Source organism: Podarcis bocagei (assembly GCF_964188305.1).
Source record: "Podarcis bocagei genome assembly, chromosome: 1".
NCBI lineage: Eukaryota > Metazoa > Chordata > Lepidosauria > Squamata > Lacertidae > Podarcis > Podarcis bocagei.
In genome coordinates, this window is record NC_138125.1 from 45031710 (window position 1) to 45059237 (window position 27528).

Sequence of the window (27528 nt, forward strand, 5' to 3'; positions counted from 1 at the left end):
AGTCTGCCCTTTAGTGATAAATTGGAACAAATGGCAATCCATGGAAACCCAATTGTCATTTGTTCCAATTCAGCAGGTTTCCCAGAGGAAAGCAGTGAGGCAAATGCAAGTGTGGATAAGCTCCTAGAGAAAACAAGTTTTACACCTAGTGGCAGAACCCTATCAACATTGTGGTCATCCATGTTTCCTGGAGAAGGGAGCATTTCTTCAAGGTCCCAAATGCATGAAGGGGGAAATAAAAATGCACAGATTGGCCTCACCCCCTGTTGCCAGAGAGGAAAATTCTATCACCATTTCATGTGCTTCCATGCGGTTTGGCTCCAAAAGGTTATGTTTTGCCTAGGAAGGTAAGATAACAGAGAAGCTTGGCTGCTTGGGGCAAATATAACTTGCAAATTTCCAACCAAAATTCTCTGTTGATATGGGCACGGGAGTGGCCCTACAGGCATGGCTGAATCTTCCTATGGATCTCCTGTAAAGAAGTAAGCTGTAAACCAGTGTTTGTCAACCTTGCATTCCCAGATGTTGCACAAAAACTCCCATCATTCCCTGCCAGGACTGGCTGGGATAGTTCGAGTCGGCAGAGTTATCTGCCATGAACTCAGGTTCATGCATTCGAGCCTCATGTTGAGCAAAAAAGATTCCCAAATTACAGGGAGTTGCACTAGATGATCCTTGGAGTCCCTTCCAAATGACTGATTCTATGGTTCAGTCATAAGGCAGCTTAGCCAATGGTCAAGGATGATGGGAATTGTAGTCCAACTACAAAGGACCCAAAGTTGAAATAGACTCATTGGCTGTATCCTCCGCAGCCTAGACCCTCTAAAGCAGGCATCCCCAAACTTGGCCCTCCAGATTTTTCGGGACTACAATTCCCAAGCTAACAGGACCAGTGGTCAGGGATGATGGGAATTGTAGTCCCAAAACATCTGAAGGGCTGAGTTTGGGGATGCCTGCTCTAAAGATACAGCAGTATCTCTTAGGGACAAACTTTGGTTAATGCAGGAAAATGCAAGTGTTTTATACCAGTTGCTAATTTCTTGGTTCAACGAACGGTAACAATGTTTGCTATTTATGTTTGCCTAGAGTTCATCATAAAGGCTATACAGCCTTTGGCTTGTTGGGAAAACATTATGAAGAACCTGCTTGAAAAGTTGTTCATTCTCTTCCTCAGTAGTCTGCTTGGCGCTTTTCTTCTTCAGACGCTCTATAGTTGGCAGACAGAAATAAGAGGTAAGAGTGAGGATTGCCAGATATTTAAACAGCAGAATATTGGATGGTTATGCTTAGTTTTGTTGTTCTGATTTTCTATTACATGGTTTAAATTTTCCTATAGAATGGCAGGATAACAATGTTGAAAATGGATCAAAACTCTTAATAGTAAGTAAGTAAGTAAGTACCGTATTTTTCGCTCGATAACACGCACCCAACCATAACACGCATGTAATTTTTAGAGGAGGAAAACAAGAAAAAAATATTCTAAACGAAACAGTCGATGTATGATTTTTGTGGTTCATGCTGTGGCCACAGACATGTGATCTGACGGTGAGTTTGGGGTAGCCCAATGCAAAAATCCTAAGGATCCATGTGGATTCATGTTTGTAACCACGTTTTTGCACCACTGCAGCCCCAGGCAACAGTGGGTGCATGATTTTTTGGGTGCAAACTGTAGCCATGGACATGCTATGTGATCTGATGGTGAATTTGGGGTGACCCAGTGCAAAAATCCTGAGGATCCATGTGGATCTGTGCTTTGTAACCACGTTTTAAGTGGGGAGGGAAGGAAAAACACTCAAGGGACAAGAAGCACGCGTGGAGCAGGCTCTGCTTCTCTCCCTCCTCCCCCCCCCCCTTAGCGAGCTGAAAACCTTTGCTGGAGGGACAGAGAGCCTGCTTGCTTTTTGCTTTAAAGGAGCGAAGCGGACAGGAGCCGCTTACACTCGTGTAAGCGGCTCCTCTCCCACTTTGCTCCTTTAAAGCAAGCAGGCTCTGCTTCTCTCCCTCCCCCCCCCCCCAGCTAGCTGAAAATCTTTCCTGCTATTTACAGCAAAGCGGGAAAAGAGTGGATGAGAGAGATACAAGAGAGCTGCTTGCTTTAAAGGAGCCAACCGGACAGGAGCCACTTACACTCGTGTAAGCGGTTCCTCTCCCCTCCCGCTTTGCTCCTTTAAAGAAGCAGGCACTCTGTCCCTCTCTCCTCCCCATTCAGCGGCTCTTCTCCCGCTGGAAACCACAGAGGAGGGAAGCATTCGCTCTGTAACTAGCACAGACATTTCCCCTTACTTTCTAGGAGGAAAAAAACGCGTGTTATGGAGCGAAAACTACGGTAAATTTTTATTTACACCCCGCCTTCCCCGGCCAAGACCGGGCTCAGGGCGGCTAACATCAGATATCAAATACATTAAAACACAACCAAATAATTGATTAAAATACAGCTTAAAAATTAGAATTAAATTAAATGACTGCCCACGAATTACAACCTTAGGAGTCGGGAACCTCAAGTATTCATCAGGGCCCGCTATCCATGTTGGTCCCACATGAACCGATAAAAGGGCCACAGAGGTAACTTACTGGGTCCCATAGAGGGAGGCTCAAACTGAGCCCAGACTGAAGGCCAGGCAGAACAGCTCCGTCGTGCAGGCCCTGCAGAAGGATATCAAGTCCCACAGCGCCCTGGTCTCCTGTGATAGAGCGTTCCACCAGGCTGGGGCCAAAGCTGAAAAGGCCTTGGTTGAGGCCAGTTTAACCTCCTTAAGGCCCTCCTTGAGTTACTGATTTTCACTCCCTGGTCATGGTGTCAAAGGTCACATTTCCCTTCTGTAGATCCTGAACAAGATTGGCTGAGAAGGCAACGAGATCGCCAAGCCTCTTTGGACACCATCTGCCAGAAAGATACTTTCTCAAAAGGAAAACCAAACCCTCAAGTTGCGAGTCAGATCTTTGTAGACGAGAGTCACAACTTTATCTACTGTGAAGTGCCAAAGGTGGGCTGTTCCAACTGGAAAAAAATTATTCTCCTCCTCACACTCAACCTGAGCAGGGATGTCTTAGAAGTAGATCATGATAGAGTCCACAGAACACATCTCTTAAGGAGGTTAAGTTCTTACCCTTCTGATCAGCAAGTGAAACTTCTGAACAGCAGCATTAAAGTGATGTTCACCAGGCATCCTCTAGAGAGATTGGTTTCCGCTTACAGAGACAAGCTCTTGCACTTCGAGCCTTTTTACGTCTCTGTGGCAAAAAGCATCAAGACCTTGTTCAGGGGAAACCCAAACTCCACCGATCCAGTGACTTTCCAGGAATTTGTAGACTTTGTTTTGAAACACGCCCCCAAGGATTTGGACATACACTGGAAGCCAATGTTTATGCTCTGTGATCCCTGCAACATTCACTATGACATTTTGGGGAAGTACGAGACACTGGGAGAAGATGCTGACCATGTTCTCAGGAGAATTGGAGCACCAGATGATCTCCAGTATCCAGATTTTAAGAAGTACGGTACAGAGAAGAGGACCAACAACAATATCACTCTGAACTACTTCAGCAAACTGAGTAAGGACCAAGTGCAGAAGCTCAAGGAACTTTACTCAATTGATTTCTCTTCCTTTAATTATTCTTTTCATTTTTAAAACAAAACTTTGCTGTAAGATTCAATCGCCGTTCCCTTCTCTGGGTTCTCTGGTCTCCTGTCTGCTAGACAACAGGAAGTCCCTGTGGTGGCTGGCGCCCTGTCTCTGGAAAATCCCTCTTTAGGGAGGCTGATCTGGCATTTTCATTGTTATAACATATGTGCTGAACTAGGAGCCTACCAAATCAGACCACTAGTGCAGTGTTTCCCAACCACTGTTCCGCGGCACACTAGTGTGCCGCGAGATGTTGCCTGGTGTGCCGCGAGATGTTGCCTGGAGGGAGGCAGGCGAGTTGGGCGGCGAGAGGTGGGGCGGCGGCGGCGAGGAGAGGCCGCCCAGCGCGGGGCTCTCGCCGTCTGCCTGCCTGGCTGCCTGCGAGCTCGGCGGGCAGCGCCTCCGTCCGCAGCGCCCGCCTCGCGGCTCTCATTCCCTGCCCCTGCCAAAGCTCACCTAGCCAAGCCGCGCTCTCCTTCCTGCCTCGCTTTGCTGCCTCCTCCCCCCCCACCCCCAAAGCTTGGAGGTTCCCTGGCAAGGGGGAGGGAAAAAAAATGAAACTTACACTTTCGTGCGTCCCTCCCGGCGTGACGCTGCGTGCTGACGTCACGGGGCTGTAATGGTGGTGTGCCTCGAGATTTTTTTCATCAAACAAGTGTGCCTTTGCCCAAAAAAGGTTGGGAAACACTGCACTAGTGCATCTTGCTCAGCAATGCTGACACCAACTAGCATGTATTCTCCAGTGCTTTAGGGCAGTGTTTCCCAACCTTGGGCCTCCAGCTGTTTTCGAATTACAATTCCCATCATCCCTGACCACTGGTCTTGCTAGCTGAGGATTATGGGAGTTGTGGTCCAAAAACAGCTGGAGGCCCAAGGTTGGAAAATGCTACTTTAGGGCACTACCAGACCACCTGTTTCTTGAGCATTCATCCTGATTGAATTGCAGGGCACTTAGATAACGCTGGCTATTTGATGAGTGTTCGTTCCGATTTGTTCCTGGGGGTGTTAGATGATGTTGCATCAAAGCAGGTGTCACCCCACAATGCATTTCCAGTGCATTTTCCTGGCACTGCCTTTATTGCAAAAAGTCCAGCCTTTGGGGGAAACAGGTTTGTTACACAAGGCATCCCAATCGACTATAATCTCACAATCTGAATTTGCCGGTGGGTGACTGAACCCCATGCAAAAAATGTGACAGTCGGGAAGTGCCCTGAAGACAGGGGTTTTTCCTAGCCCTCCCTAGAGATACCTGGGACCTTCGGAATGCAAAGCAGGTACATTATCAGTGAGCTACAGCCCTACACCAGAGTCTATCGATTGGTCTGCAGATGACAGCAAATGAACACATTTAAAGTGCATTCCCCCCCTCAAAGAACTCTGGGCACTGTAGTTTGTTAAGTGTTGCTGGGAATTGGAACTCTATGAGTAGAAACTACAGTGCTCAGAATACTTTGAGGGAAAGAATATGCTTTGAATATGCTTTAAATATATAGTATATACACAGCCCAGAAAAGCATTTATAAACGATGATGAGTAGAGGCTAATCCAAAGTCAATTTCATAACATTATTTCCTCATTCCTCCTCTCTAATGTGAAAACCACATTCTAAACACACCATGTTTGTTCCACCAACTTGTTATGATTATGTCAGATTTAAAATTGAGGTGGATTTGACAGAAAATATCTATAGGTATGTAGGAATACATGAATACACACACGAGAGAGAGAGAGAGAGAGAGAGAGAGAGAGAGAGAGAATGCTACTCAGGATCTAAGTGAATTTGCATTTTGATATACAGTATTTTAATGTATATTCTGCCACCGGAAATAATTCTCTTTCTTATTTTTTAATAATATTTTTATTAGTTTTCAATTACAATCCAATAATAGCCTCATTATAACAATACCAATTTATAATACAATTACAAATCGTTCAACTACTGAACTATATAATTTATATAAAGTGTCCCCCCCGCCCCGTGCTAGAGTTGATGGTTGTTGGTTTTCTTTATTTCTGCGTTCCAAAATCATACTAATTTCAATTACATTCCCGTCATAATAATTATCGCATTATGCAACAACTGCAATTAATTAAATGGCAAACTGCAACACATTAAATGATTTATAAAGCTACAGGAGAGGCACTCAGACTATAACCTTGTTCTTCCTATGTGTGGCAATTATTCTGTCCATGGTGTCTCTTCTTGTCCTGGTAAAATATTATGTCTCTTTTCCCTGGTTTTTGCTTTATCCATCATGCCTTGGGCGGAGCTGATAATGTTGTTCCAGAAATTTCTCCCTCACTCTGTCCCATGCTTCATTGTTTTGCAACTTTAACAACAGCAGCAAAAGTCACTCTGTCCCAATAAATAACCTGTTTTTGCCATTTTTACTCTCAGTCAGGGAAGAAGAGTGGTCTGTCAAACTGCAGATGACTCATTAATGAACCTTATCAGTTCCTTAGCTAGTTCACAGACTTCTTTCATGCTTCTGTCCAACTGAACTGAGCAAATATACTTCCAATTAAATCAAATTCCAAGTCCTTTTAGTGTTATTCAGTGCCTCCCCACTGCCCCCCCCCATTCCATGCCGGAGCGAAAGCCAGGTATTAAGACAAACTGTCCCTAGGGGGAATTTGCAAGGATAATTACCCTCAATCATCCTTGTTTTTCCTTCACCAACGATCTCCCGCTGTCATGGGAGCTGTCTCCATTAAGGCAGTCCGGAACCAGAACGCCAGGAAATCATTCTCATGGTGGAAAAAACACTGTGTTCGAACCAGTCTCCAAACTTATGGAAATGACAAGTTTCCCTTAGGAATGTTTAATAGACAATAGACTATAGAAAACACAGAGTAACTGCTATGATCATACATTTTAGAATAAACCAGTGTCCAGCAATGGGAAACAAAGAAACTTGCCACTGATATTTGGAACTAGGATTGCCCAATCCTCTCAGATATCAGGAAAATTATCAATATGACCCATAGCTAGAGATCTATGGCATTTCGGGCTTCAGTATGCTGTGTATTTATTGTACATCAGGCAACAGCACAGCACCCCAGAATTAATTGCTAGATATTGCTCTTTCATTTAAAGTTTTTCTAAATTTCAACAGCACCACCCGATGGTAGCTTTGATTCTTGCAGGATTAACTTTAAATGTGAGTGATCTGTTCCATTCCATTTCTGCAAGATTCCCTTTCTCAAGGTAAGGTCTTCTGTACATTGTGTCCCATCTCCACCTACTATCTGATCACGTTTATAAAGTTATCAACAAGTGGAATGGACAGGTTTGTGACCTGTTTTTCATGTAATATAGCTAGCCGCTGTATAATCTGACTTCATGGTGAATGCTCACCCCAGTTATTCTTACAGTGGCATTTTTCATTTCTGTGCTAGATAAATCCATGCTGTTTGAAAAAGAAATCCTACCCGCCTTAGGCCTTGCAATTCCAGATGCTATCTGGAATAAGTGGATCTTGCTTGAGGGAGATAATTTAAGAGTGGGGTTGAAGCAGAGCATCTTTACACCTATTTTTATCATCCATTCTTTTCATCAGCACTTGACTCTCCTATGCAGATTAAATGATTGAAATATACTACCAAATATGAGCTGAGTGTCTCTCTGATGTTTCACGTTGCCAAGCAGCACTTTATCTAATATGATGTGCTCAAGGAAATCACCATCCTCAAACTGAAAGGGGAAACATTTCCTTTCAGCCAGGTACTCCAGGTGTTTCCACAGCTTTCCACCCTTGACCTGCCACATTAATCTGGATCTCTGCTTGCTTATATGCCTGGCCAAGGGGTGACGGCATTGTACAAATAAGCCAAGAAACACTTGTCCACCACCAAACACTTGTCCACCACCGAACGATTAATATCCCAAAATAAAATAAGAATCATGACCTAAGGAAACTCTGAACAATAAAATGCAATAAAATCACACGCTTCTGTTTGTCTGTAAATATCTATCACGGGGTGGGCACAAACAAAAGGGAGAGGTGATTTTCACATGTTTCCCTTTCTTGTGGCAGCCACCTAAAAATCTGCTCAGCAGGGCTAGGGCAGTTGGAACGGAGGATTTTATGGGAATGAGGGAATTGGCTAAAATAGTTGTCTTCCTCCAAATCCGGTGGCCAAAATCTCCAGCGGATTGAAGCCCCTTCTGTTCTGTGGTGAGTAGAAGCTGATTCAAAGTCCAGGTAGTACACACAGAGAGCCTTTCGAGCTTAATTGTTTGAGGAGCGCGGCCCGAAAGATTTCAGCTGGGCCAAGTGAACCCTTCCTTCCATCTTCATTTTCTGTCCTCAGTATCAGCCGCTAGAGGTCAGTCTCCCCTTGAAACAGAGAAAGTTGCCTTAGAACGTAAGCACCCCAGGTGAGACCAAAGGCTCAACTAGTCCAGTTGCATCTTCTCACAGGGACCAACCAGATGCATGTGGGAAGCCTGCAAGGTGGACCTCAGAGCAACAACATTCTCCCCACATATGGTTCAGTTTCAGCCCAGGCTTCATGATCCGTTCAGACAGGGGAGAAATCATATCAGTACTCGGATTGTGGAAAGAGCTTCATTAGCAAGGCACATCTCACCCCACATGAAATAATTCACACAGGGTTGAAAAACCATTCGAATGCTTAGAAGGTGGAACGAGCTTCAATCATAAGACCAGTCTGACCTCACGTACAAAAAAAATCCATACGGGGGCGAAACCATAAAAAGCAAGTCTAGAGTGAGAGACCAGGGTGATGTCTCGATGAACTCTTCTTGTTGTGAGACTTTTAATGGGTGAGCTGAGAGTTTGTTTGGAGCCTGGACAAGATCCTGGAGGCAGAGAGGGTAGGTCAGAAGGAAAATGAATTGATATTGATTTATATCGATTAGCAACATTGCATTAATGTAATTTGTATATGTAATATGTATATGTGTATTTGTATTTTGTTTTTGTTGTCCATTGATGCTTCAGTTTTTTGTACACCTTTTAGATATATATTTTTATATATTAAGTGGTATAGCAATTAAATAGTAATAGTAATAATTCCCAGAGAGGCACACTGTCTCTGGCGCTGGAGGTTACATAGCTATTGTGATTAAGTAATCATTGATAGCTTTACCCTCCATAAATTTACCTAGTCCTCATTTGACGCTGTTGGTAGCAATCACTATATTTTGTGGGAGAAAATTCCACAGTTCAACTCTGGAATGTGTAAATACTGACTCTTGTCTGTCCCAAATCATCCAACAATCAGCTTCATTTGATGTCCATGTTCCAGCAGTACAGTGGTACCTCGGGTTAAGTACTTAATTCGTTCCGGAGGTCCGTATTTAACCTGAAACTGTTCTTAACCTGAAGCACCACTTTAGCTAATGGGGCCTCCTGCTGCTGCCGCGCCACCACTGCACGATTTCAGTTCTCATCCTGAAGCAAAGTTCTTAATCTGAAGCACTATTTCTGGGTTAGCGGAGTCTGTAACCTGAAGCATATGTAACCTGAAGCGTATGTAACCCGAGGTACCACTGCATTAGAAAAACTTTTCTCTATTCACTTTCTCCACACCATTCCTAATTTTTATATCTCATGACCCCTTTTACTCACCCTTTCTCTAAACTTTCCCCATAGAAGAGTTCCTTCAACCCCTCCATCATTTTGGTTGTCCTTTGGGGGAATCTTCCCCAGCTCTACAATATCCTTTCTGAGGTGAGGCAACAAGAACTGTACAAAGTACTCCAAGTGTGGTCACACAGCCAATTTGTATGATGGCACCATGATATTGGCAGCTTCATTTCCAATCCCCTTTCCACTGCACACCTTTGAGCGATTCACTCTGACCCCAAGGTCTCATTCCTGGTCACTCGCTACCAGTTCAGACCCTCATGAACACATATAGAATATGTGAGATATTCTCGTTTTCTATTTTTATTATGAGGAATATCCAGTCATGTGGGACCTAACATGATTAGTGTCAATGTTTAGAATTTTGCCAAAGACTGACTGTCATCTTGAAACTGGGAACCCATGGGACAAGGAACAGATATAGCCTCTTACTGTACAGGCAACCCTTTATTTGTGTGTGCTCAGCACATGCAAAACGACTGGCATGTGCACTGTTTTGGACCCTGAAACGGGGTGGGCTTACACACACCACACTGATGCGTGTGGTTCGTTGAAACACAACCCCCTTGCAAATGGGGGAGTTGCCTGTACTCCTTTCCCATCTCCACATTACTGAATTACAGTTGTACCTTGGAAGTCGAACGGAATCCATTCTGGAAGTAAGTTCGACTTCCAAAACGTTCAGAAATCAAAGCTCAGCTTCTGATTGGCTGCAGGAAGCTTCTTCAGCCAATCAGAAGCCATGGAAGCCCCACCGGATATTCGGGTTCCAAAGAATGTGTGCAAACCGGAACACTCATTCCGAGTGAGTAACCAAAATGTCCGAGTACCAAGGCATTTGGGATCCAAGGTACGACTGTACTAATAATCTGTCCTTTGGGAAAATAAAGTACAGTGGCACCTCGGATTACATACACTTCAGGTTACATATGCTTCAGGTTACAGACTCCGCTAACCCAGAAATAGTACCTCAGGTTAAGAACCTTGCTTCAGGATGAGAACAGAAATTGTGCTCTGGCGGCGCAGTGGCAGCGGGAGACCCCATTAGCTAAAGTGGTGCTTCAAGTTAAGAACAGTTTCAGGTTAAGAACAGACCTCCGGAAGGAATTAAGTACTTAACCCGAGGTACCACTGTACTTCCTTTGGGAATAATGATTCCATGGACACAAAACCATCCACTACTGGTCCACTGGGCAGCCAGGCTTCTGTTGAGTGGGGTATGACGCTGACGCTGCAAAGTTTATATATATACAGAGTGCAAAGAAATGCATGGAATCCACCTCATAGGTCTCTAGGATATACAGAGTCATACTTCACCCATAGTATAATGCTGGGTATTTCACTCGTAAATAACAATAATAACAAAATGGACTACTATGTTTCCAAATTCCTGATTGCATAAAAATATGTATGAACTACCACAAACACAGGTTCTCACCTCTAGAAGAACCATGATCAATTAAATTATATTCCAAATTTTCTTAAGGGATGTGTAATAACATCCCATAATATGCAAAATAGGAAATATGTGGTAGGGGCATGTAGTCATAAGGTTTGCCTTGTATCTGTGTCCACAGTGTTTTGAATCAACCCAATCCGTTTCAGATCTGCTCTGCGCTGTTCTGTTTCAATTTGTTATTCAGGTATAAAACTGATCTGTTAAGTCTGAAGTTTTATTTTAACACACACCCCTCAAAAAATGGCTATACTAATCTTTTTTCCTCACATAAGTGAACAAAATTTGCAGACAAAAGAGCCACCAAACCCCTGGAGTGAATTAAACCTGAGAAATTTCAGGCAGATCTGTACAAAGGTTTTTGTGTAGGTAACGTGTGTATATATATATATATATGTAGGTTTTGGTGTCTTCGGGTGTCTTCCCGTGTAAGAGTTGGGGTGTCTAGGCGACGTTTCGACGAGGTCTCACTCGTCATCTTCAGGCTGGTGCTTTCGGCTTCTTGTTACTAGAACAGAGCAGGATCTCAGTGTTTGAGTTCCTATAAATACTGTTGAGGGGGTGTGGTGTATAGCCTCCAACGTTCTGGGCAGAGAGGAAGTTCCTAGGTTAATGTGCCTTTTCTTCTTTTGTTCATTAATTACTTGAGGGATATCTTGAGTGATTACTTGAGTGATATTCTGGTTACCACTTAGGAGGGTCATTAGGTGTGGATTAGTTGCTAAAGCTTTCGTGTCTTGACCTCTTGACCTTGTAAAGAGTTTTTCTGAGAAGATGGCTGTACTGCACTTAGTTGTGCTCTGGCTTGGCTTCGTGTATAGGGGCGAGCTGTGGTTTTGTGCCCTGTGCCAGCCAGATCTGTGTAGGGATCCCTACACAGATCTGGCTGGCACAGGGCACAAAACCACAGCTCGCCCCTATACACGAAGCCAAGCCAGAGCACAACTAAGTGCAGTACAGCCATCTTCTCAGAAAAACTCTTCACAAGGTCAAGAGGTCAAGACACGAAAGCTTTAGCAACTAATCCACACCTAATGACCCTCCTAAGTGGTAACCAGAATATCACTCAAGTAATCACTCAAGATATCTCTCAAGTAATTAATGAACAAAAGAAGAAAAGGCACATTAACCTAGGAACTTCCTCTCTGCCCAGAACGTTGGAGGCTATACACCACACCCCCTCAACAGTATTTATAGGAACTCAAACACTGAGATCCTGCTCTGTTCTAGTAACAAGAAGCCGAAAGCACCAGCCTGAAGATGACGAGTGAGACCTCGTCGAAACGTCGCCTAGACACCCCAACTCTTACACGGGAAGACACCCGAAGACACCAAAACCTACATTCCTGTACCCGTGAAAATCTACGAAAGCAAATATATATATATATATATATATATATATATATATATATATATATCCTCTAACTTTTTTATTTTCTGCCAGAATGGGTTGGAAACTGCAGGTATGCTTGCCCCTTCTGGGGAGATGAAACCTGCTAAAATCCCCAAAGATGGGTGCAGCGCTTCCCCTACAATAAAAATAAAAAACACACACCCTCCTCTAGTGGTACAATCAGTTTAAAAACTGGGGTCATGAGGAAGGTCTCCCTGGGTAAGAAATCTGCCAAATTTCAGACAAACAAGTCCAGCACCTATCATGCAAATCGTTTTTAACTTTGTTATAAACAACTAGAAAAGCCAGGGTTTTTTTCACACCACTCTTCCTTTCCCGGAAATACCCTCCTTGAGGGAAAAAGAGAGAGAGAAGTGATGAACATATGGCCATATTTGTAATGTGGCTTATGGAGGCTTTGCGTTTCTGTTCTTTAATCAAAAAGGTATGTTCAAAGAGCAAAAAACAACACACACACCCAACCTGCTACCACCCTGCAACAAAGTACTTGTGGATACATTTCTTTTCACCATTTAGTTAAATTATAAGGAATTTCCCTGCTAGAAAGAAAAAAGCTATGAAATATGAAACTCCAGCAGTAAATTACCTAAAATGATACATTACAACTGTCAGGAAGAAAACTGAAAACCTAAGTATGTAGGAGTGCATATGACAGCATATCTCAGAACTGGCAGAAAAACAGGAGTTTTCATCCTGATTTTAGTCTCATCCCCATCTTGATTCAAGACATGTCAAGCAATGGATCATCTCTCTGTGCCTCCGTGGACACTTCAGAAAAATAGCAGAAGTGCTTGTGAGGCATCAGGCATAAGCCTGCATAAGCCTGCATTTTATTAATGTTTGATCAGGGCTTGTATATTAAAGAGAGAGCTTAAAGATTTTCAAAAGTTTCATGCCAGGCAGAAGACAGCTGCTTAGAGAACCTTGGCAATGTTTTCCTCCTAGACAAGGGGCCCCTTGATTTATAGCAGAAAACAATTCTCAAAGTCGTAAAAGCTGGAATTACAGACTGAGAGTGAGGACACTGACCCTACATGTTACAGAAGATAAAAAAGGCAGAGATAAACATAATTAGGAATGAGTAAATAGTAAAATAATACCAATGTGCCTCCCAGTAAAATGAGCCAGATCTTCTTTCTAAGGTTAAAAGGCCAAGACCAAATGGAGAAGCATCTAGCTGGCAGAAAGAGAGCATTTTTGGGAGAGCATTTTTGGGAAGTCTTTTTAAAGCTGTTTCTTTCTTAAACTGAGAGAGTTAGAGGGCAATAAATGTTGGGAAGAGCTAATGGGAAAAGCAGCTGGCTGAAGGGGGGGGTGTAAACTGAAGAGGCTTCTTTTGAAGCGGTTTTTTACTGAGTTCCTTTTTTACTGAGTTCCTTTTCTACTTTACAAAGGCCTTATTCCTTTTAAAAGGCTACCTATGTTATGTATTAAATATATTTGCTTAAATGTAATTATGCAAAGGATTTAAGAAATGCTAGATTCTTATTTCATATAGTTGTAAGAGTTGTATTTATCCTGAAATTAAGTCAGCCACCAGCCTAGCCCCCCTGCCAGACAGGAAGACGCCATCCAAGCAGTCCTGATATATAGCTGTCAGGCATTTGTTTAGAAACCTTCAAATGAAGGAGATCTTTCAATGTTGATGTGAAACTCAAGATCCTTGACATATGTTTAAAATAAAAATTTAAGATTAACCATTTGTTTTAGAAGGCAATAGGGCAAGGAGGGCAAGAGGTGAGCTGGTAATTAAGATTCCTTGTTGAGACACATGTAAGATATATTACTACTTATTTGTCATTTATAGATGTAACAATATATAGCTCTTTGTGTTCCATATAAGGACAGGAGGATATGGGTGTATCTTTTAGGATTGGTTATAGCAATCAGCCAATAGGAAATTCAACCAGGCTGATTGGACAGAGGCAGCCACAGGAGGAGCAAAGGGGGCTGGATTAAGGGAATATAAGTGCTGGCCATAATGGCAGGAGGCCAGGCCAGAGCTTGGTAACCATATACCACTGTGCCTCTCATTTATTTGTCTGACAAATAAATTATTATTTTAATTTCTCTATTGCTGCGTTGAATATTTCATTCCAGCTAAGCGTTAACCACAAGCAGGGTGCTACACTTGTTCAGTTGCTTAATCGTGCATGAGGGCCCGCAGTCCTTCTGTGACAGATTCCAGTAAGATATAATTCACCTTCATCTATGATTTCAGAGAAATTTAGAGAAAGGCCATTTTGGAGGCTTCATTCATAAATATGAACAAAAACCTTCAAGGTGAAAGTTCTTAACACTTCCTCTTGCGTTCATGGGATGTTTCCCTATTTCTTTAAAAACCTACCTTGGGTGTAATGTTGCGCTGCAAGATATTACGAGCTCTCTGCTGTCCTACTGTTAACTAGGGCAAACTGGTTATGCTATATTCACATGAAAAACAAAGCTAGCATTTGTATTGCAGCTGAATTGCCCAGGCAACTTCCAAAACATTGCAACTTAATTTGTTCCCTCTTTGTTACTCTGTCCCCAAGCCCATAACTAGCTCAGTGCTAGCTTCTCTCTCATCCATCTGTTGTCCTCTGTGCCAACCAGGACAAAGATTTGTGTGTCAATATGGGGATTTGTAAAATGAACAACTCAGCAACCATTGCAGTACACAGTTTAGGGCAAGAGATAACTTATAGCAAAAGATAGAAGCTTTCCGTGTATAAAGTCTGCTTACTAAACGGACATCACATCAGACTTAAGGATATTTCAGCAGCAAGTGAATGATGCTCAATTATATATGTAAATTAATGAAGAGCGATGAAGATGCTTCCCAAAAGACATGTGCACGATCACCAAAGTACTTGAAAATCCAGCTCTAGTTCCACTTTGACTGCTGGTGGGAGGGGTGGGGATGCCATTGCACTCCATTTTGCTGAAATGTGCAGCAGAGCTATGGAAACAAATCAGGTGCTGATTTAACAACACTTCAAATAGCCTGATTAAATGCCTGTTCATTATTCAGCACGTGCAGCCATACTGATACCATGGGAGTGATGATTCCTGTGAACTGCATGAGCCCCTAGCTGCACGCTCGCATGTGTGCATTCATGGCACAATTACACATCACTGTGATCCAAGGACAGATCATTATCTATAACAGACTTCACTAACCTGGTGTCCTTCACATGCTGTTGGACTCCAAGCTCCATCAGCCAGCATGGCCAATAGTCAGGACTGATGGGAGATGCAGTCCATAACATACTGAGGCAGTGGCGTAGCGTGGGTTGTCAGCACCCGGGGCAAGGCAAGTAATTTGCGCCCCCTAACCCGTGGATTTGCGCCCCCTAACCCTAACCCCCAGATGTTGCGCCCGGTGCGGCCGGCCCCCCCTGAACCCCCCACGCTACGCCACTGTACTGAGGGCATTAGACTGGGGAAGGATGAAGCAGGCTTCATTTCCTCCTTGTTCCCTTTTCTCTGGAGCAATTGGAGAATGTACCCTACAGGTAGGTTTGCTGTCCCCACAGAAAGACCAAGGGCCATGCCTGCCTGCTTGAGGTCACAGAAAACAAATTCTCAGTACAAATGGCGTTGCCCACAAAACATGGGGAAGTGCATACCTGGACAGATATTTTTGTCTCATTTTGTCTCTGAAATATACTTGGAGTTGAGTGTGAATTTCATGCTCTTTATTCAGCTCATAGTAGCAATGAATGAAACTTTCCCCAAAATGTCTAGCTATATATACATTTACAAAATGGGCCCCGCGTGATTGGCTAATTCCGGGCTGCTCCTGTAGGCCAATCAGGTTGTGGATTCACCTCCTCCAGAAGCCTGATTGGCTGCTCCTGCAGGCCAATCAGGTCGCTGATTCACTTCAACCTGGAGCTGGATTGGGTGGCTCCTGCAGACCAATCAGACTGCTGCATTCTGGATCCTATTGTTCTAGGATTCAGCTCAATACAGTGGTACCTTGGGTTACAGACACTTCAGGTTACAAATTCTGCTAACCCAGAAATAGTAGCTCGGGTTAAGAACTTTGCTGCAGAATGAGAACAGAAATTGAGCGGCAGCAGGAGGCCCCATTAGCTAAAGTGGTGCTTCAGGTTAAGAACATTTTCAGGTTAAGAACGGACCTCCAGAACGAATTAAGCTCTTTACCCGACGTACCACTGTACATAACGCCACCTCATTCTTTCTTCGACTTCTTCAGAAACAGCTTTCTCCATTAACCATACCATGTGATCATCATCAGAGGGCTAGGAAGAATACAAGCCAAGTGGAACTGTCACTTGGCCCTCATGAGTTTCCTTGAACTCTTAAGAGAATCATGCATGTTGTTTGGACACAGGCGTTGTCGAAACTTGCAGAACTGAATCTGGAGACAAACTGATTTAATAAAAATGTGTGTGGGTGTTTCGCAGGGGGGGGGGGAGAAAGTTTTTCTGCCTCCTCTACTGTTTAATAGGTCGTAGGTTGTGTAAGAATGCATGTACCACTTCATGAACCACTGTAAAGATTATCGTTGCTAGTTTAAAACCCTGTTTTTAGGGAACCTTTCCTCTGTTGAAGGCTGCATTCCCATAAGGACGATCTGTAGGGAGCCAGAATCCTGCAGGGCTATCCGTTCCTCTTTCGGCCATTCCATTTTCTTTCTCGGCTTCTTTCTCTACATCTGAGACAGCTGCCCTGCCCTGCATTCCTTTCTGGCAACTTAGGTGGGTCGGGCCAGAGGCAAAAGGAGGCAGAGCAATGGGAATATAAATTTTACTTCTGTATGGTAGACAGTTGCTACACACTCACATACCTATTTCTATCCAGGAAAGAAGGCATTATGTAAGAGGCATTATGAGAGTTCAAGGACAAACTCCAGCCAGGCAAAAACTCAAAAAGAGTGCAGAGCAGAGCTGTCATGGGGGTGGTCTGGGAAGATGGCATATGTGACCTGACTGAGGCCTGCATTTGGCTCCTGGGCTGGAGGTTCCTGACCCCTGCTCTAGCTACAAGTCTGAACTCAGTTCTTCCCCCCATCTTCTCACTGCTCCATTTATTTTAGCCAACCATTCCTATCTCCCCCTTCCCCCTGCTTTCCTCCTGTGTTACCTCACCCACATATAATTAACTTGAGGGCCACATGTGTTTCCGAGGATGCAAGTTCCCTACACCTTCTTTCAAAGGCGGACTTTGAAAGGCTCATACTGAGCAAGTGTTGGACTATATTAGGTTCTGCACTGACAATGTAACACGGAGGCGCAGGGTAAAGATCTACCCAAACAGGAAGCCCTGGATGACAAGGGAGGTTCAGGGGTTGCTAAAGGCAAGAAATACTGCTTTCAGAAGTGGAAATAAGTCGTCGTACAGCTTAGCTAGAGCGGATCTAAAGAGAGGTATCCGTGTAGCAAAGGAGGTGTATAGACAGCGGCTGGAGAATCATCTACAAAGTAACAATACCAGGCAGGTGTGGCAAGGTGTACAAGAATTAACAGGGTATAAATCCAAGGATTCCCTGGCAGACGAGGGAGGGGCATCCCTCGCAGAGGATTTGAATGCCTTTTTTGCCCGTTTTGAAGTAACATCTGCAGCAACACCTGCTGAGGCTTTACCATCACCACCACCACTCCCTGTGAAGGCCTTGCCACCATCACCACCATCACCACCATCACCATCATCATCAGTACAAAGGAATGTAGTAGTCTCTGTGGAAAAAGAAGAGATGAGGAAGGTGTTGAAGGGAATCAACCCAAGGAAGGCCACAGGGCCAGATGGGGTAGCTGGAAGCGTATTGAGAGACTGTGCAGATCAACTAGCAGGAGTTTTTACTGGGATCTTAAATCGATCCCTAGCCCAGGCTATTGTTCCATCCTGCCTAAAGTCCTCTATTATCGTTCCAATAGCAAAAAAATCTAACCCGGAAGATCTGAATGACTTTCGTCCAGTAGCACTCACACCTATAATCATGAAGTGCTTTGAAAAGCTGATACAAAATTATGTCATTGCCTGCCTACCAGAGGGACTGGACACATTCCAATTTGCTTATAAAACGAAAAGATCGACAGAGGACGCTGTGGCGATTGCCCTCCATGCCGTTCTTGCACATTTGGAGCAGCGGGGGGGTTATGCCAGACTGCTTTTTTTAGATTTCAGCTCGGCATTTAATACCATTCTACCACAACGTCTGATGTCTAAACTGGAAGATCTGGGGCTTCCGTTATCACTTTGTGGGTGGATATTGGACTTTTTGTCAGACCGCCCCCAGAGGGTTCGGTTGGGCCCTTATACCTCTAGTATGCTTAAGACTAACACAGGAACACCACAGGGATGCGTACTCAGTCCGCTCCTTTATATTCTCTACACGTACGATTGTGTCGCTGCTCACCCTAGTAATAGGGTTGTCAAATTTGCAGATGACACAACCGTGATTGGGCTCATCTCTGAAAGGGAGGGTGAAACGGACTATAGAGATGAGGTGGAGCGGCTGACAGAGTGGTGCAGAGCTAACAACTTGCTCATAAATACAAGGAAGACAAAGGAGCTTGTGGTGGACTTTAGGAGACAGAAGAGCAATGTCCAGCCACTTTTGATTGATGGGGTCTGTGTGGAGAGGGTAACAACGTTCAGATTTTTGGGCATTGAACTACAAGAGGATCTGTCCTGGAGTGTCAACACAAGGGGGCTTGTGAAGAAGGCGCAGCAGAGACTGTACTTTTTGAGAATTCTAAGGAAAAACCATCTTCCGCAGAAACTGCTGCTTGCCTTCTATCACTGTGCCATTGAGAGCGTGCTCACTTATGGCTTATGTGTGTGGTACGGAAGCTGTACTACCCAGGACAGGTTGGGGTTGTGCAGAGTTGTTAAGGCAGCAGAGAGCATTGTTGGCTGCCCACTCTCCACCTTAGAGCAGATTTATGCCACAAGGTGCCATAGGAAGGCACTGGACATAGTAAAAGATCCATCGCATCCTGGTCACTGTCTCTTCGAGCTCCTGCCGTCGGGACGGAGATACAGGACGATGAAGACAAGAACGAGCCGTCTTAAGAACAGCTTCTTCTCCAGAATCTCGGCCCTGAATGGGAAGCCTGGACTTTGAAAGTCATCTAATCTTTCTTGCTGTATTATACTGTATTGTTTTAATTAGTGTTTTTATAGTTGTTTTGATTTTGTGTGGAGTGCCCTACCTGTGTGGATGGAGCAGCCAAGTAATTTCGTTGTCCCCGAGAGGGGGCAATGACAATAAGGATATTATTATTATTATTATTATTATTATTATTATTATTATTATTATTATTATTATTTCTGGTCACATTCAGATGAGCAAATCTAGACTTAATAAGTCAATATGTGTGCCACCTTACACATGTAGTTGCTTCATTCTTTCCTTAGTGTGAGTGACTGAACAAACCAGGGAGATGCAGTTAACCATTGTTTCCTGTTACATCCCAAAACAGGAACTATGGTTAATGGCTTTTGAGCAAACTAGGATGCACAAGCCAACTTTAAACTTTGTATACATTTTATGGATTGTTTGAAAACCATTAATCATAATCTTTGGTTGGTGCATAACAGGAAGCTAAGGCTAACTTAGTTTTCTTGCTTGAACAAAGGGAGCTGTGAGGTGGCTTTGTGCTTATTATCTCAGCTTATTTAGCTGAGATTTGATTGTTGTTCATGTCCTTTCAGTGTGCGTTTGGAGTGTGGTATGATGGTAAATTATATTAATTAAAGGATATTAGTTAGTATCCTACTAAGCATAGAAATTTGAAGTTAATCAATCCATGACACAAAAGGATACTTTTTCATAGGTTTATTTATGATGCCTGCATTCCTAAATTCCAGTAACAATTTACGGAAGCAGTGTAAAAAAGGAAAAACACTTTAAATTGCTATTTATAGGTACATTGGAGTGCTTTAGGGTCCCCCCTTTTTATTGATGCTTTAGAATCTAGCCACTTGATGACAAAGTTTAGGCTGCAATCTTATACCCACATTTGTTGAGAGTTACAGTCCATTAAACTCAATGGTACTTAACTCTGAGCAGACATGCATAGGATTGTGCTGTTTGTCTTTTGAGAAAGGAAAGAATGCAAAGGACCTTGGATGTCATATTTTTGAGGAACACTTCCATGGGTCACATGCATGTCCTTCAACAGCTCTCAACCAATTGGTAACATTTCCAAAAATGGAATATTGGCTGCCATCAATGAAGGAAGAAAATGCTGCACTTAACTGTCTCCATTGCTTGTACCAAAACTGACAGCAAAACTGGTTTAATACAGGGGGGAGTGTAGACTTCTATCAGCCCCAGCTGGCATGGCCAATACTCATTGCCATCACAAACAATTTTATAAGTACAGTAGTAGCAGTGGAGTGAACCAATAGAGGATACACAATTAAGGCTCAGGGATCACAGCCCTCCCAGGTATCTTATCCCCACAAATGATCAGAATAACACCCTAAAACTATAGCTCAACCTCTTACCTGCTTCTGATACTTAAATTTCCACTTAACTGAGAAGTGTGAGAGACTCCCTGTCATTCCATCTCCTGTGGTGGCCAATCAGCTCTCTGCCCACCCCAGCCAATCACGAAACCGTCACTGTGGGAAGCAATTCCCACATCTGTCTCTAGGGGGTGGAAACCCATTTTTTTTAAAAAAGCAACAACTCTCACCTGAAGAACTCCTTTGGGCTTCCACTCTTGTCATTCTGTTCCCTCATCAGCAGCACTAGCCAATCAGAGTAGCCCCTCAGGGCCCAAGAAGTAACTTAGGGTTTGGGCTGCTGTTCTGAATCACCTGCCTGCCCAAAGGTTGCATCTGATATTCCATTTCAATCATCCTGACCAATCACAGGTGTGTTTTCTTCTGTGGGGGTTGGGGGTATGGATCTTGTATTCTGGGCTTGCAGAGGTTTTTCTCTTTGCACAGCCAGACTGAGTAGCAGTAGCAGCTCTGTGAGTGGAAATTTGACAGAATATTATTCTGGTATATTTTTTTTTGTGATGAGAAGGAGGCTGAAGGCAGAAAAATGCTGGACTTGCATTATGCCTGCCCTGGGTATTTTATTTTTTACTCATGTTGAGTAACTCTGATGGGGGCAGGAAAAGAGTTTACATTCCTACTTCTTCTTTCACATTTTTCCCTCTTTTTTCTGTTCCTTTGCTCCTCTGAATCAACCTCTTCTCTTTTCCTCACTTCCTTTGTCCCAGAGTTACAGTTCTGGCCTTTTAGGTCAGCTTCATTTTCATATTTCTCTTCTTAATGGTGCAACCCACAAATACATTTCCACTCTGTAGCTTGTCCCATTGACTTCAATACAGTTTGCTCCCAAGTAAATGGGTACAGAATTACAGCTTTACATAACAAGCCTAACCTTGTCTACTCTAAGTAAATCCTTTTGAATTATATGGGGCTTATTCCCAGGTGAGTGGGGCTGAGATTGCAACATTAGGCATGTTTTCCAGTTGTGAATTAACAAGGATTTGAGAGGCTACTCTAGTGACTAAGTAATATACCGTATATATGCAACTAATTGAAGGGGTGTGAAAAAATAAAGCTTTTCTTGGCTGTACCATTTTAGGTGCAGGTTGGGGAAAGAACATCTTTGAATGCTCTTTAATCTTAAAAACAAACTATAAGAGCCTGTTAGATCAGGCCAATGGCCCATCTGGTCCAGCGTCCTATTCTCAAACGAACTTTCAGGAACATAGAAAACCACCGTGCTGGGGAGAAGGATTTGATTTAGGCTTCTCACTGACATGCTATTTTTCTATTTAAGGGAGATTTGGGAAAGAGAGAGAGAGGCTACGCTACTTCATTCAGCTGTATGGCTAAACAGGATGCTGAATTCTGTAAATGACCCTGTTGGATTTGTGTGCTTTGCATTTGAAGTAAGTAATCAGAAGGAAAATGGGCCTCTCGTCCATAAAAATGGCTCTAGCCAAGAAGGAACCCTCTTCTCGCCTTAAATCAGTGTGTTTCAACTTGACCACCTTATCTGTTCCATGCTATTTCTATTATATTTAGTGATGTGCTAGCCACGTTAGCTGCTTGCCAACCGTCCCATCCCAAGTGGGCAAAGGCATTTCACGGTGCTGTTTCCTTGCGTAACCGAGCCCTGCTCGCCCCTGGTGCCACGCGAGGAGGCAGGAGGAGCGCGCTGAACTTTGTCCCTTCCCTGGGAGCTGAGTCGGGAGCTTTCAGGGCGGGGGAAGCGGGAAACTGTTCCCCTCCAAGCCTGAGGCGCGCTTCTTTCCGCCGAGCCGCGCGGCTTGGGGGGCGCTGTGCGCTTCTCCTTTCTCGCCGCAGTCGGGAGAGGAGTTTCATTGAAAGAGAAACCAAAGAGGGCCTGGCAGGGGCGGCGTCAGTTAAAAGTACACAGGGGAAGCAGGAGCGGGGTGAGGCGGGCCGGCCGGGCCGGGGCGGGGCGCTGGTGGCGGCTCCTCCTTCTCCGCGGTTGCCTGAGGCGCCTGACGGCAGCGTGGAGCAACAGTCTGGAGCGACCCATATGGGCCGACTGGGCTCTTGGAGCAGGCGAGCGTCGGTCTGACGGGGCGCGGGGCTGGCCATGCTCGCCCGCGTGAGTCGGCGGCTCGAGCCCTCCGGCGCGCCCTTCCCCGCGAAGAAGCCCGCCAGCGCGGGCTCTCCTGCTCCCCGGCCGCGCCGCTTGCCGTCTTCGCGGCGCGCCCACACAGTTGCTGGGCTGCGGGCGGCGGCTGTGGCAGCAGCAGCAGCAGGAGCTCCAGTTCGTTCTCCTCCTCCATGGAGCCCCGAGGCTCCCGCGACGGCAGTAGCGGCGACGGCAGCCCGGAGCTGGGCCGGGGCAAGCGGCTGAGCGTCGGCGAGCTGCGCTCGCTCTTCGAGGCGCGCTGCGCGGCCCCCAGCAGGCAGCTGCCCGAGCCGGCCAAGAAGAGCTGCCGGCCGCGCAACGGGGTGCTGCCGCCGGTGATCCCGCAGCTGACCGTCACCCCCGAGGACGACGCCGATGAGGCACAACGCAGCCCGGCCGGGCGCCCGCGGACGGAGCCCGACGGCGCCTGGCTCAGCGCGGACCTGCTGTCGTCGTCGCGCCGCTTGTCCACGTCGTCGCTCTCCTCCACCGGGTCGTCGTCGCTCTTCGAGGACTCCGAGGATGACCTGCTTAGCGACACGGAGAGCAGGAGCCAAGGCATCGTCCACCTGGAGCATGGCGAGGAAACGCACCAGGTACGGACAGCCCGGCACGGGACCAGGAGGAGGAAGGGGCGCCGTGGCGGAGGCGCGGAGAGGCTGCCCGGGTGTCGGGCACAGGCGCTGCGCACGTGCGGGACCGGCTGCCTTCCTGGCAGCGGCGCCCCGTCGTCAAGAGTTTAGTTGCCTCGGAAAGCTCAAATCGACGAGTTAATCCGTAGCGCCGCGCTTTGGCACTGGGCCTTCTGAAGCCTGGAACGAGGTTCCTTCGCAGGTTGCACGATTCCGACAGGCAGCGCAATCTTAAACACTTAGCGCAGTCTTAGGCTACTCAGAAGGAAGTCCCACTGGGACTTGCTCCTAGGTATGTGTGCATAGGATTACGGCCTCGCAGTGTAACTCTTATGCATGTTTACTCTGGAGTAAGCCCTTCTTTGGTCTGTGTCCAGTGGCGGATGGCTTCCGGCTAAGTGTACTTGCCTTATACAGTACACTTGCAGCTTTGCTGTGAAATAAATGCTTTGTGTGCATAAGAAAAAGGCTACATGAAGATTACCTGTTGTGTAGAAGTTTGATAATTTCACATGTGGGCTTTTTTCTCTGTGTGCGCATGCCGTTCCATCAGTAGATTGGTGCAAATACATACAGGGGGAACCTGCAGGCAAGGTAAATTCCATAAGGAAAGTGCATATGGGTTTTATAGTGGTGCCTTCTAGGCAGGAATAACTTGTAAAGCGGCAGTGACATTGATCTCATATGAGTACAGTGTTGTTTACTTTTGTTAAAGACACCTCCAGCAGATGGACAACACTGTATAAGTGATAGATTTGTAGGCCTGTAGGCACAGCCTCTGCTGTGAATACAGCATAATGAGCAGTATGATCATATGCATGTACATCTGTATATTTAATATCCTGGATTTCTGCAATAATAGCATTGCCTCCCCTCCCACTCTGTTTCTTTTTTTGAGATGCTGGGATCACTGTGTGTAAGCTAAGATTTAACCAGTGCAATCTGGTCCTTAACTGCAGACTGAATAACTCTGTGAGGCACATAAGTTTATATTGTGATGTTTCACCAACAGAAATTGTTCACTGCTTCTGTTTTGTATCCAGCTAAGACTGCGAATAATACTAAAGCAAAGTCTTCCGTTCTGTGAACAGACCAGTGGTATATCCTAGCTTTAAAAATGAAAGTGTACAACAAACAGGTCAATTTGGGAGTGATAAGACTCTCTCCCCCCCCCATTGTCTTGCCTTCCAGCAATGTTGGTTCAGAGCACCTGTTAATCCAGGACTTTCTGTAGTATGTAACAAGTATTAGTGTGGGAGCATTTGTCAGTGGACAAATATGGTGGGTGCCTCACATGTGGCTTCTTCACAGAACTGAATGTTTTAAGGCAGTGGATGGTTTAATGCCAATCAAGGGGGTTCATCACTCTCAAGCCAAGCATGTAAAAAATTGTAATATTTCAGATATGGGAATGTTATAATTCAGATGGTGATTCTTGAATGTTTCGAGTCAGTATGATTACTTGCCAGTGTTTCCATGAAAACCTGAGAACTAGAATAGATGGGTCTATTGAGTTCTGCGGTGCTTTGCCGGGGGTGGGTGTATAATGCAGCTTGCAGTTGCATGTTTCCAAGTATGGAGTCTTGAACTGAGAGTGAAATCGGGATCCTCTGTGTGTCTGAGAGCACATTTCTAGCTTTAAAGGCTGTAAAAGATTTGGAAAATACGTATACTATATAATTCTGTTAGCTTTGTTAGCAAAGGTTGTCCTGCGGAGGTCTTCCTCCTTGCACTTCCTTGTTATCAAATTGAAAAGAAAATGAAATAGTAATGGAGGAGTGGGTGGAAAGCTTCACAGATAAGCCTGAAGTTGTATGACAGTTGCTGGTGAAATCCCAGCAACCAGAGGGGGGTGGAAGCAGGATTTCCACTGTTCGTGGCTGCCGTACCTTCCCTATGACTTTGTCTCTTCCCATGACTAGCAGACATAGAATGAAGTATGTTGTAAACCATTGGTTCAGTTTATGTAATATATTTTTCTTGCACACTGCCACCATGTGCATCCTAGGGTTGCGTTTGAATATCATGACATGTGAATGGTGCAATTATGGATAATGTTGGCAGCAATACCAGCGATTACTACAGCACTTTTCATGAGTTCCACAATCTTGGGTATTGCTGCCAGCTTTATTAGTGAAGTGATTGCTTGTTTGGAATACATATTTTGGCTTACGAAACCAAGATATGAACAAGCCTTTGTGCTTATACACCTTGTCTTTGCACTGCAGCTTCCCTCCTTCTGTCGTAGTTGACTATTTCGTGGGATAATTACGTAACCATTGCTTCCTATTAAACATCTGAACTGGGAAACTATGGCTAATAAACTCGGAACAAACCATGGCTTGAAATCACAGTTTGAAGTTGGTTTCATATCTTGACTTGTTCCAAACTTCATTAATGTTGTTTTGTTACATCTTAACAGGAAACTATAGTTAATTAACACAGGGAATTTTCAATCATGGCATTCCAAGAAGGGAAGAGGGAAGGAGCAGTTCATAGACGGAGCATACAGGCACAAGGTTGGTCTGTATCTCAGTTAAATATATGTATGAGCTGGAGCTAAGTTTTGATATGCTAGTGTATATCCAAGGAAAGCTGCAGAGGATATAATGTTCAGCCAAACCATGGCTTAGCACAAATGTGCAAGCATGAAAGTTCTCAGAGGTGACCCTGGTTCTTTGTCTGCTGCACGGCTGCAATGAAACCATGGTTAGGCTTAGCATGTTGTCCAAGCCAGGACTCAGGGTTTGTCTGAGGCCATCCCAGGTTCAGATGAAATGACATGGCTGAGTTTATAGCAGCGAAGCAGCAGGGAGACCAAAAGAGGAGCAAAACAACTGCAGTCTCCTCTCTGGGAGCAGCCTGCAAGCTTGCATGTTTGCCAAAGGTGGTACCTCGGTATAGTGGTACCTCGGGTTACAAACACCTCGGGTTACAGACTCCGCTAACCTGGAAGTAGTACCTCGGGTTAAGAACTTTACCTCAGGATGAGAACAGAAATTGCGTGGCGGCAGCGGGAGGCCCCATTAGCTAAAGTGGTACCTTAGGTGAAGAACGGTTTCAGGTTAAGAAAGGACCTCTGGAACGAATTAAGTTCGTAACCAGAGGTACTACTGTACATGTGAACTCGACCATTATTGTGTGAACAGGTCTTTGTGATCCCAAGTATACTTAGAATTCTCCCTAACACTGGATTGAGTTCAGAGGAGTTTACTCCCAAATATATTGGCTTAAGTTGGAGGCCTGGTACTGTTATCCTGTGTGTAACTGCCTGAGATCATTCTATTTCTTTCAGTGAAAGTTGAGTGCATTGAGGTTTAAAATACCACAGTGCAATCTTATAGTGCATTTTCTTGGAGATAAACTCTCTTGAAATCAATAGAAATTGGTCCAAAACAAAACTGCAATCCTAGGCTACCCTGCTTCCTTGGAAGTAAGGCCTGTTGAATTCAGTAAGACTTCTGAATAGGCAGGATTTGGATTACACAGTAAATGCATGTAGATTTGGCAGTGATAATGCTTCTAGAAATGTACAAACTGATAAGGGCATATGGAAGAATGAGGACACTATGCTAGATGGCAGGTCATAGAATCATAGAATCATAGAATCATAGAATCCTAGAGTTGGAAGAGACCACAAGGGCCATCGAGTCCAACCCCCTGCCAAGCAGGAAACACCATCAGAGCACTCCTGACATATGGTTGTCAAGCCTCTGCTTAAAGACCTCCAAAGTAGGAGACTCCACCACACTCCTTGGCAGCAAATTCCACTGTCGAACAGCTCTTACTGTCAGGAAGTTCTTCCTAATGTTTAGGTGGAATCTTCTTTCTTGTAGTTTGGATCCATTGCTCCGTGTCCGCTTCTCTGGAGCAGCAGAAAACAACCTTTCTCCCTCCTCTATGTGACATCCTTTTATATATTTGAACATGGCTATCATATCACCCCTTAACCTCCTCTTCTCCAGGCTAAACATGCCCAGCTCCCTTAGCCGTTCCTCATAAGGCATCGTTTCCAGGCCTTTGACCATTTTGGTTGCCCTCCTCTGGACACGTTCCAGTTTGTCAGTGTCCTTCTTGAACTGTGGTGCCCAGAACTGGACACAGTACTCCAGGTGAGGTCTGACCAGAGCAGAATACAGTGGCACTATTACTTCCCTTGATCTATGTTGGTGATTAATTCTGTCCTATGGTCGG

At 44.8% G+C, this 27528-nt stretch overlaps 2 protein-coding genes across 2 annotated transcripts in view; both read left to right on the forward strand.

Moving 5' to 3' along the window:
• Positions 1-1061: 1061 nt before the first annotated feature.
• LOC308592722 (carbohydrate sulfotransferase 8-like) lies at positions 1062-3762 on the forward strand (the record flags this gene model as incomplete). The annotated part of the gene is made up of 2 exons (XM_081204405.1): positions 1062-1233; positions 2824-3762. 2 exons carry the CDS (start codon positions 1062-1064, stop codon positions 3627-3629), a joined length of 978 nt encoding a protein of 325 aa, XP_081060531.1. The 3' UTR covers positions 3630-3762.
• Positions 3763-22314: 18552 nt separating this feature from the next.
• Positions 22315-27528, forward strand: part of ITPKA (inositol-trisphosphate 3-kinase A) — a 59037-nt gene continuing 53823 nt past the window's right edge. The window contains exon 1 of the mRNA XM_081209416.1: positions 22315-23298. Coding sequence (XP_081065542.1) covers positions 22855-23298 — 444 coding nt within the window. The 5' untranslated portion in view covers positions 22315-22854. The remainder of the gene's footprint in view (positions 23299-27528) is intronic.